Source organism: Lolium perenne, chromosome 1, assembly GCF_019359855.2.
Source record: "Lolium perenne isolate Kyuss_39 chromosome 1, Kyuss_2.0, whole genome shotgun sequence".
In the NCBI taxonomy this organism is placed as follows: Eukaryota; Viridiplantae; Streptophyta; class Magnoliopsida; order Poales; family Poaceae; genus Lolium; species Lolium perenne.
The window spans coordinates 221439847-221450766 of NC_067244.2; the positions used below are offsets into that span (position 1 = coordinate 221439847).

Here is a 10920-nt window from a genome sequence, read left to right on the forward strand (position 1 = left end):
TCTATGTGTTACTCTAGCTCGGTTTGTCATCGTATACCAAAAAGGGGGAGATTGTAAGGGTATTTTACCCTTATCCATTATTTTGGTATCTATGACACCGTGCTAGAGTATTTGGACTAATACATGCCTACAAGATGACTTTCAGGTATTAGCCAAAGAGGTATGATGGTGTAGCAACGGAACAAAAGGCAACGGGAGACCCCCCAATTCGACGAAAAATCAGCTAGTTTTTCTGAGCCAGGCCGGTCACAGATCCGGTCGGACCGGCCCTGGCACCGGGCAGCCCGGTCGCCAACCGGACCCTGAACCGGTGCCATCCGGGCGACATCCAGTAAAGAAACGAAGCCATCCGGCGCGCGTCCGGTCACCAGCCCGGTTTCGGACCGGCTGCTCCGGTCCACGGCCCGGCTCGACCGGCGCTCGACCGAGCGGCCCGGTCGGCAACCGGTTCTGCTGTGACATCCGGGCCACATCCAAGAAGCCCGAAGCCTGCCCGGTCAAGTCCCGGTCCCAGCTCCGGTTGGAAACCGGCCGGCCCGGCTCAGGTCTGGCTCGACCGGTTGTGGACCGGCCTGTCCGGCGCAAGATCCGGTTGACCGGGTTTCTCGAAGAATCTGCTGATGTGGCAAGTGACCAACGGCCGTATTTAGAAGAACACTATAAATAGGTCTTCTCCTACCTCTGAACAGTTAGGCACTACACTACAAGCTGTTCTTGAGCTCTCTCTCTCATACTCCATTGCTAGAAACACCAAAAGCCTCAGATCTCCCTCCTCCTCCACCCAAACTCAAATCCCTCCGGGGAATCATTAGAGGAGGACCCGATCTACTGTTCTACCAAGCCAAATCTCATTCCCCCTTGTATTCATTGAGAAGCTTGCTTCCTAGGGTTCCTTGGAAACCCTAGGTAGGCAAGAGGAGTCCGGAAGCATCCGGGCTGTGGATTTGCTCCGGGCAAGATTGTGAATGTTTGGAGGCTACCTCAAAGTCTACCACAAGTGAGTGAGCTATTCCTTCGTGGGATAGGCTCCGGAGAATAGGGTGAGCCTTCGTGGCGCGGGGAATCCTTCGTGGGACCTCCACTCCTCCAAACGTGACGTACCTTGTTGCAAAGCAAGGAAACACGGGAATACATCCTCGTCTCCGCGTGCTATCGGTTATCTCTAACCGAACTCCTTACTTGTGATTTAACTGCCTGTGAGAGCCTTCGTGCTCGAGTTAGTTGTATCCTCATATAGGTTGCTTCACCTAGTTTGCATTAGGCTCATCTTTATATTCCGCAAAGCCTAATATTGCAAAGAAAGAATTAAAATTTGTAGAAACCTATTCACCCCCCCCTCTAGGTTTACCATCTCTATACTTTCACCATTAAATATAGTCATGAGAGTATCGTGCTCAACTTCTTTTTTGAGATGGAAACCATTTGCATGGATATCTTTCAAGCTTAGGAGGATCCACTTTGATTCAGGATACAACAAGGCATCCTTTGATTACTAGTTGGGAACCCATAGGGAGAACTATTGTGGCAATTCCAGTACCGACAACATGAGCATTGCTTCCGGCAATTTTCATAATGTTTCCAGCTTTCTTAGCTAAAGTCTGGAAATATTTCGTCGCCCAAAGAATTGTATTTGTGGTGGCACTGTCTATAAGACATATCTCCTCTTCCTCCATTGAATTGACACACCTTGTTCTATAAAAAAGGCATATTATTAACTTAAGAAGGAACGAACATAAACATATGGAGTAAGGAATAACATTCTGGAATTTAATTTAAGAAACGTTACACTAATGCAAAATAGGTACTATGCTCTTCAGGAGCTTATTACATGATCAAGTTCGGCAGGAACTACATAACACTGAAAGTACAACTCATGAAAAAGAAAATAGATTACTCTAGCTCTTCAAATATATTGACATTTCATAACTTCACGAGGGATATTGAAATTATCCAGGTTGAAATCATCACTGCCAATATTTTTTCCAAGATGTGACTTTTCAATCTGAAGGTTGCACGAAGTGGGACTCTGCTTTCCTCTGAACTATAGTAAGTGTAGCTGATACTGTATTATTTTGGATCGGAGAGAATAATAAACCTTTGGAAATTATGAATTCCTAAAATTACAAAATGGTTACCGAAAATCTTTCAGAAAGTCCCTACACAGTTTAACAAAATTTGTGACGTTACGAAATCAAGGTTTTAGATAAGCTATTTGTTGCTGAGATGTAGCTTTTCCAGAGCTTAAAAGCTGTACGGCTATTTTCGCAAACAACAACGCCATTTAAGTACTGGGACCTATGTGTCTCCTATCCTCCTGGCATCGACAAAATTGGTAGCCACCACAAATTTCAGTTCACTGTTGTCCGAGCTGACTCCATTATTTCAGCCGGAGGACGCCGAAGTCCAAAGCCAGAAGGCCCAAAAAAGAAACCCCAAACAAAATCAATCCAGAAATTGCGTCGGCGGAGCACGGCACGAAGCTGCGGATCCTGCTCATCCCCTTCTTCGCCACCAGCCACATCGTTCCGTACACCGACTTCGCCGTCCGCCTCGCCGCGACCAGCCCCGACGCCGTCGAGCCTACAATGGCCGTCACCCCGGCGAACGTCGCGATCGTTCGGGCGGCCCTCGAGCGGCACGGCGCCTCCAGGGCGAGCAGCGCCGTCAACATAGCCACCTACCCGTTCCCGGACGTGGAAGGCCTCCCGGCTAGCGTCGAGAACCTCACCGCCGCCGCCGGCGACGCGTGGCGCATCGACGCCGTGGCCCTCGACGAGGCGCTGACGCGGCCCGCGCAGGAGGCGCTCATCCGCCAGCGGTCCCCCGACGTCGTCTTTTCCGACGTCCACTTCTTCTGGAACCCCCTCGTCGCTGGCACGCTCGGCGTGCCGTGCGTTACGTTCTCTGTCATCGGCCCCTTCTCGTCGCTCGCCATGCGCCACCTCATCGGCACAACGTACGGCGACTCCGGCTGCCAGGAGGAGGAGGTGATTGTCCCTAGGCTTCCAGGCCCAGAGATACGGATCCCGAGGACTGAACTGCCGGAGTTCCTGAGGTGCCAGCAGAGACAAGGCGAGTTCAGTCAGTGCGGTCCGGCGGAAGACAGGTCCTTGGGCATCGTCTTCAACACGTTCTTGGACATGGAGCAGCAGTACTGCGAGCTGTTCGCGCGGCACGGCTACGCGAAGCGCGTCTACTTAGTTGGGCCAGTGTCGTTGCCGTTACCACCGGCCGGAGCAACCGCCGGTGAGTCGTCGTGTATCACTTGGCTGGGCTCGATGCCGAGGTGTTGTGTGGTGTACGTATGCTTCGGCACCTACGCTTCCATCTCGGACGATCAGCTCCGGGAGCTGGCTCTCGGACTGGAAGCTTCCTGCAAGCCGTTCTTGTGGGTGCTGAGGGCCGACGGGTGGGCGCCGCCTGCGGGGTGGGAGGAGCGCGTGGGGAAGAGGGGGATGCTCGTCAGAGGGTGGGCTGCACAGACCGAGATACTCTCCCACTCGTCAATCGGGGCGTTCCTGACGCACTGAGGGTCGAGCTCGCTGCTGGAGGCGGCGGCGGCCGGCGTGCCGATGCTGACGTGGCCGCTGGTGTTCGACCAGTTCATCGAGGAGAGGCTGGTCACGGACGTCCTCAAGATCGGCGAGAGGGTGTGGAGCGGCGCGCGGAGCACGAGGCGCGAGGAGCAGCTGACCGTGCCGGCGGAGGCGGTGGCGCGAGCCGTAGCGAGTTTCTTGGAGCCTGGAGGAACAGGGGAGGCGGCAAGGGTCAGGGCGCGGGAGCTCGCCGTCAAGGCTCACGCGGCCGTGGCTGAAGGCGGGTCCTCTCACAGTGATATGCGCAGGCTTATCAACGATCTGATGCAAGCAAATGAGGCCTCATCCACATCCACTGCCGTCTGCCGGTGAAACTATCGTCGCCGCCGTTCAAGTCTAGCCGACCGAGTAGAGCTCTCAGCTGTCATTCGTGGTGATATCACGTAAGAAAGTGTTCATCTGGACCCTAATCCAATCTTCGGTGTTTGTAAGTTCCCCGTTTTGCACTCAGTGGCCCCAAAACTACTTCTCACAAGTGAGAGCATCTTCACTCGTTTAGCCTGCCCACGACGAAATCCGGACGAAACAACCGCCGGATTGAACGAAATAAAGTCATGAGGAGTACCGTATTTCCAGTCGTCCACCCGGAGTTCGGAGGACATAGTTTAAATTCAAACAAACCGTCGTCCCACGCTACAAGTACGGCCAGTTGATCGGCAAAAGGACAAAATGATCAGCCACAGATCGGCGATAGGAGGGAAATTACACGGAAACAGGCTCATCGGCAGTCCCGGCCGGCACGGCGGTGTCCGACGGACCAGTTTCCTCACACGCCGTGGCCGGAGCGGCTGCGGCAGTCGACGACGAAGCAGCGGCAGTGGACGTCGGCGGGCGCGCCGACGAGGTAGACGGTGAGGAAGACGAGGTAGGAGCCGGCGGAGACGACGAAGGACTGGCCGGAGTGGCTCGGAGGATGTCGCTGCGGTGGCCCTGGTACCAATTCCTCGTCTCCTCGTCCATCAGTTCAATGTTGCCGCCGCCCATCAGGAACGCCAAGTCTGTGTTCCTCTTCTTCGCCGCCGCCGTCGTCTTCAGCAGGGCGATCCGGACGCCTTGGTTGGCGAGCATCTCCCTCCACCTGCCGTCGAACTTGTCGTTCCTCCCGTCGGCGTGCGTCCTCAAGTCGGCCCAGCACTTGTCGATCGACGCCTGCATCCTGTCGGCGGGATATTGCCCGTCTTTTTGAGCTCTTTGAGCTTCTTCTGGCCGAGTTCAGGGCGCCCTTCCGCCGCGCCAGCCGCCGGAGCGTCGGGGTTGTACTGCTCGGTCTTGCTCTTCGAGAGGGTCTTGCGGGTTTCCTTCCACTTCTCGCAGTTCTCGAGGCGGGCGTAGACGTTCAGGAACTTGAACTGCATGCCGGTGTCGTCCATGTACATGTCCAAAGCACGGCGCAGCTGGGGAAAAGAAGTACGGCGATACGGGTCAGCTCACGACGATGTACACGGTGCACAGCTAACCTCGGTGATGCAGGGTCGACGGAGCATACCTTTTGCTCCAAGTCGTGGCCGCTGATCGGCCGTTCTTCGACCTTCTCCTGTATGCCGTGCTATTTGCTGCACGCCGTCTGCATGATCCCCCAATGGGTGGCCATTGCCTTGTCTCCCCGGTACACGTTCATGTTCGTCTTGTTGAAGTATGGATCGACGAGTTTGCGTTCGTCGAACGCCTGCTTCACTCGAAACCAATATGTGTCGAACGACTGATTGGCCCCGGTTATGCCGTTCATGGACACGGTCATCCAAGCTTCGGCAAGGCACTCCTCTTCCTTCGGCGTCCATTTGATACGCGGTTCGGCAGGCGGCGAGTCCTTCTTCCTCTTCTTCTTCCCCTTCGACAGGTTGGCGGCGGCTTGAGTTGGCTCTTCTTCTTCTTCGTCTTCTTCTTCGATGGCTTGGCTTCCGTCGGCAACATCCTCCCCATACTCGTTGCGCGCCGCGATAGCTGCCGTCGCCCTCGCCTCCTCTTGCGTGAAGAACCCCGGGCTCGCAGCAGCGGCGGCCATGAAGAACCTCGGGCTCGCAGCGGCGGCCATGGAGCCGGAGGTGATCATCTCGTGGATATCCTCTTCGTTTGGCGCCGCCATCGCACCGAACGGGAGCGGCCCTCGTCGCAGGGCCGGCGAGGTGCCCTCGAACTGGCCGCCGCTGCCGACGTCAAGCTCGGGCGGCGACGGCGTGAACCTGGACGGTTGGACGTAGGCGCCCTCTTGGAACATGGCAGGCGGCGACGGCGAGTACATCGAAGGGGAGAAGGACGACGGGGAACTGCTTGTACCTTGCGTCGACCATTGGCCGGGGAACATGGCGCCGCCGCCGCCGCCGGGAACATGGCCCATGCCGATGGCCATGCTGATCTTCCTCGCTTGTTCGTCCTGGGCCGCCGCCGCCGCCCTCTTGGCGGCGGCTTTTTTCACCCTCTCCGCCCTGCCGCTTGTTTCGACCTCGCGCCGTTTCTCGTCCGCCGCCCACTCTGCGTTCGTCATGCCCGGCGGCCGCTCCTTCTTCGCCCGCGGCTTCCTCGTCGTCGCCTTCGGCGGCATTGTGGTGGATGAGAAGACGAGGAGGAGAGCGGTGGTGGACGAGAAGACGAGGCCGGGAACTGGAAGACGAGGAGGAGAATGGACAAATTCGGCGGGAGAGAATGGGATATGCAAGCAAATTGGAGGGAAAATCGACAGGATTTGGTTTTCCTGTCGCCGACTACGCGGGTCCACATGACGTTTCGCGCCAAATTCTTTCGTCCGGAGTCCCCGAGCGCGCCCCGGGGGACCGGGGATGGCGTGGGCTCGCCGGATGGATGAAGGGCCAAATCCGGACGAAAATGAGGAACCGAGGGCGCGACTAGGCCGAATTACACCGTCCGGATGGAAAAAACGTCGCTCGGGGGCCTCGTCGGGGAGACGAGTGGAGATGCTCTTACATTCGTGAACGGAGGGGGTATGAAGATAAGGCACACTTTGGTGTGCTCTCGAAAAAAAAGATATGTGGGATGAAATTTTTTCAGCCAAGCACGGGCATTTTACTAAAGCATAAAAGCTCCAGTTTTTTACAACAGGTACATCAATTGCTAATAAATCCCAAAGTACGCACTAACCAGAGCAATTCTTACTGCACTACGACATACTTAGGACATAGGCTCACATACCCTCCAATAATACATATAAAACAGAGTTCAAACAGCATAATAAAACATAGCAACCCTAGAAATTACAGTCATTCTCACTCAAAGACATGACCCCATCGATAATCAAACGAGCAACCAGCTGGAAGACAAGCATGCCTCTGGAAGAAATCAGTATCCTTCGGGATAGCAAGAATGGCAGTCCAATTTACCTTCACTTCCAGTTTGCGACCGTGGTACTCACAAACAGCCTCCCGTAGAGGACATTGTAGAGCAACAACCTTCTTAGAGACATCCTCTTCCTCTTCCTCTTCCTCTTCCCCTTCCTCATCATCATCCTCTTCCTCTTCCTCTTCCTCTTCCTCATCATCATCATCATCATCCTCAGGCTCGGGGTAATCCTCGTCCTCATCCTCGATCTCACAATCAGCATCAAGAAAACAAACATAGAGCACCAGTTTTTCACCTTCCTTAAGCGCAGGGTCTCGTACATGCCCTTTGACGGCTACCAGATTACGATTTAGCGCAAGAGCGCCATTTTCTCTCAACAAACCCTTGCTCGAGGGCACACTGCTATCATATAGAACTGTATGCTGCCTATAACTTCTAGTGGTCCCAGCAGTTATTTTACCATTGAAGTGGACAAGAGGGTCATTGTGCCCTTGTTTCACAACACAGACTTCAATGCTAGCTGCCACCGGAAGGTCCACATGTTGCAATACCAATTTCACCGTACTCTGGAAACTAGGTAGCTGCAAGATGATGCGCTCGCGATCTGCTTTGCAATAATACGGGATTACACCTTTGCTAAACTGCACCTCGTTGTCAGGGTCATCCTCGTCATTGACCTTTAAATCGAACTCGAAATACATAAAACCTAATGTAACCAATGCTCGGAATGGACCTGTCAGAGCTAACATATCCATCTGCACAAGGGTTTAGAAAAACAGTGAGAATCAAAACAAGAATTCCAGGAAATGAAAACCTCATAGCCAGACGAATTTAAAAGATTTCAAAATTATACTCAACATCACTTAAACTGCTGCACTACAGCTACTAGAATTCCTAGATATCAATGGCTTGTATGGTGAAATGAGCAAGACATAATATTTTATAACTTGGAACATGTCAATATTAAGGCATTTTCTGATTCACAGAAACAAATCCAACTTTACACAGAAACCAATTGAACATGTGACAGGACCTCAGTAGAGAAATCTGAAGAGAAAATAGAAGGCAGAAGAATAAATGAAAATGTGTTGCTTGGTAATAAAAAGGGAGATTATTAGGAAGCTATATATCGATAAACAAAAGATTGGCCATGATGCTAGCAACATATTGTTCCGATTGAAATGTATTTGAAGGGATCAAATTGAAATGGAAATCTATTGACCTCTTTCTTGACAAAGTGTATCCAATAAGTATATGAATCGTGATATTCGCGGCAAAGAATTATGTCAGTGAGCACTGAGCAGTAATGGACTAGAACAACAGATTGGACATGAAGCTAGAAATATATTGTTCCGATTGAAATGTATTTTAAGGGACCAAATTGAAATGGAAATCTATTGAGCTCTTTCTTGACAAAGTGTATCCAATAAGTATATGAATCGTGATATTCGCATTAAAGAATTATGCCAGTGAGCAGTACTAGACTAGAACAAAAGATTGGACATGATGCTAACAATATATTGTTCCGATTGAAATGTATTTGAAAGGATCAAATTGAAATGGAAATCTATTGAGCTCTTTCTTAACAAAGTGTATCCAATAAGTATATGAATCGTGATATTCGCAGCAAAGAATTATGTCAGTGAGCAGTATTGGACTAGAAAATTCACTGCATTCAAGTAAACATATAGTCCCCGTATCAAAATGTATGAAGTCTAAGATTAGTCAAAAGTTAAACCCTTCTAACTTTGACCAAATATTTAAGAAAAAATATCTAAATCTACAATATTGAATGGTCAAATAATTAATTAAATATACTTTATGGTCAATCTATTGATATTGACATAGTATTGTATAAACTTAGTCAAACTTAAAAAATGTTGACTTTTGAGTAATCCTTAGAAGGATTACATTTTGGGACAGAGGTAGTACATGGTTGGTAAACATTACGGGTACAATTCAAGATGCAGAGCAGCTTTACAAGTAAAGAGAATAACTGCACCATCCAGAATTTGTTACAACAAACATGGAACTGAGAAAGCACATAGAATTAAAGAAACTCTACCTCTGAAGTGATAGTCTGGGCATCCTTTCTTTCACGATTGAACAGATAGACACATTTGTAGTCAATCTGATCCCTGGCGATAACTTTCCCATACACCTTGACCGGGTATCTGTACCGAGGACCAGCTTTGATAACCCTAATGGAAACAACGTCGGTGCAATAATTCGCCAGCTTATAATGTGCATCTGCTGTAACATAATTAGTCAACCCCGTCCTTGGGGATGACAATGAGGGTTCATACGGTGGCCCAAGTTGAGCAGTAGCTGTAAATCAATCAAGATCAGAGAACACAAATCAGAACAAACAAGGGGATGAATGCTTCAGAATCAATAGCTAAACCTAAAGGCAGTTGTGATATCTGAATATAGAGACTCACACTCCTCATCAAGGTCGAATCCTGCCAGGTGGAAGCTGCAGAACCTGCTAGGGACACGAACCTTCCTCTTGGGATCTTCGACCATGAGCTCCTCAACTGTTTTCTTGTGCAGTTCATCCAGTGTAAACTTACCCTTGCTTTCCACCATATCACTGAAGGTGGGGTTCTTACCAGCCTGGCTGATCGTATCTATGATCGGATCACCGTACCTACGCCTGACCTCATGGATGAGCTTACGGCCCATCTTCTGGATGATATCATGAATTATCAGACGGTTATGCACGTCAGAGTCCTCCGTATCGAGGGGAAAACGATTCTTGAGGTTGACAATATATTGATTAGTCTCATATATGTCCTTAAAAAATTGGGAGACCTGACCCTCCTCCGGATTCTTGACCACGACCGGCATCTTGCCGAGGAAGAAGGAGTGAGATTTCGTTGTTAATTTCATGCCCATAAACAAACCGAATAAAAAGAGGAGATCAATCGAGAAAAGTACCTGTTCCTTCTCCGGATACTTGACCGCGCCCGACATCTTGCCGAGGAAGAAGAGTGAGATTTCGTTGTTTCATGTCCAAAACAAAACGAATAAAAAGAGGAGGAGATCAATCGAGAAAAGTACCTGTTCGTTCTCCGGATACGTGACCATGCCGGACACCTTGCCTAGGAAGAAGGTGTGAGATTTCGTTGTTTCATGTCCATAAATAAAACGAATAAAAAGTGGAGGAGATCAATCGAGAAAAGTACCGTCGTGCCGATTCGATGGCCGCCGTCCGAACTCTCGTGCACGCCCGACATCTTGCAGGAGAAGGTGTGAGAATCAATCGAGAAAAGTGCCCTAGTGAGGATTCCGTTGCCGCCGCCGCCAACGCCGATGTTGCAGAGGCAGAGGTTAGGGTTTCAGGAGGGGATGATGGAAGCGATTGGATTGGATCGACTTTTTTTAGAGTAGTATGTTTTCCGCTTTTTCCACAAGGATGATCAAACATTCAAGCTACACGGAAGGCATTTTGTGCAAGCTTTCGACACACACCCTAATAGGATCCCAGCCCAAGAAAAAAAAAATGCGTACAAGGCCACGCTCTACACTCTGCTAGATTACTAGATTTAGATGTGCGCACAATCCCGCGAAATTTGCACCAATAAAAATCAGGTGGGTAAATGATAATGCACTATTAGCACAGTATGAACTAAAGACCACGTAATCTTTACTATTATTACTATCAAATCCCCATTCTCAACTCCTCCTCGGAATAGGCTTTCGCCCCGCTTTATAAATAAAGGCGCAACGGCCAAAACGATATAAGCTGGAGAGGAGAACCTCTTACAAAGCAGATCAAAGATAAAACGAAAAAAGAACACAGAAAACCTAAACTGGCCACCGGAGACAGATGCACGAAACCAAGTCGAGTCGGGACTCCACAACGACGCCCCCAAGAGGGTAACGACGTAGCGCGCCGCCGCCGTCGAGACCGTGAGGTCTAAGGTTTTCACCCGGAGCCCTACCACGGGCCGGATACCCACAACAACGCTCCCAAGAGGGTAACGACACCCGCAGGTGATGTCTACTTCCCCCTCCTTTTCCTGTAGAC

General features: G+C 50.5%; 3 protein-coding genes across 4 annotated transcripts; 2 read left to right on the forward strand and 1 right to left on the reverse strand.

The window, feature by feature from the left end:
* The first annotated feature begins 2160 nt into the window (after positions 1 to 2160).
* On the forward strand, positions 2161 to 4086 carry LOC127327314 (scopoletin glucosyltransferase-like). The gene has a single exon (XM_071823978.1). It carries the CDS (start codon positions 2586 to 2588, stop codon positions 3528 to 3530), a length of 945 nt encoding a protein of 314 aa, XP_071680079.1. The 5' UTR covers positions 2161 to 2585; the 3' UTR covers positions 3531 to 4086.
* Positions 3573 to 3908, forward strand: LOC139834200 (UDP-glycosyltransferase 73C5-like). Its single transcript, XM_071824634.1, has one exon. It carries the CDS (start codon positions 3573 to 3575, stop codon positions 3906 to 3908), a length of 336 nt encoding a protein of 111 aa, XP_071680735.1.
* Positions 4087 to 6592: 2506 nt separating the features above from the next.
* On the reverse strand, positions 6593 to 10348 carry LOC127327313 (uncharacterized). 2 transcript variants are annotated; one of them, XM_051354092.2, is made up of 6 exons: positions 10076 to 10348; positions 9951 to 9986; positions 9828 to 9863; positions 9329 to 9737; positions 8953 to 9215; positions 6593 to 7642 (listed from the first exon to the last, which is right to left on the reverse strand). In XM_051354092.2, the coding sequence occupies exons 1-6, from the start codon at positions 10124 to 10126 to the stop codon at positions 6815 to 6817; spliced, it is 1623 nt and encodes a 540-aa protein (XP_051210052.1). In that variant the 5' UTR covers positions 10127 to 10348; the 3' UTR covers positions 6593 to 6814. The 2 variants fall into 2 exon arrangements, with proteins under 2 accessions (XP_051210052.1, XP_071680088.1); XM_071823987.1 differs by having other exon boundaries at positions 9951 to 9991.
* Positions 10349 to 10920: the final 572 nt, after the last annotated feature.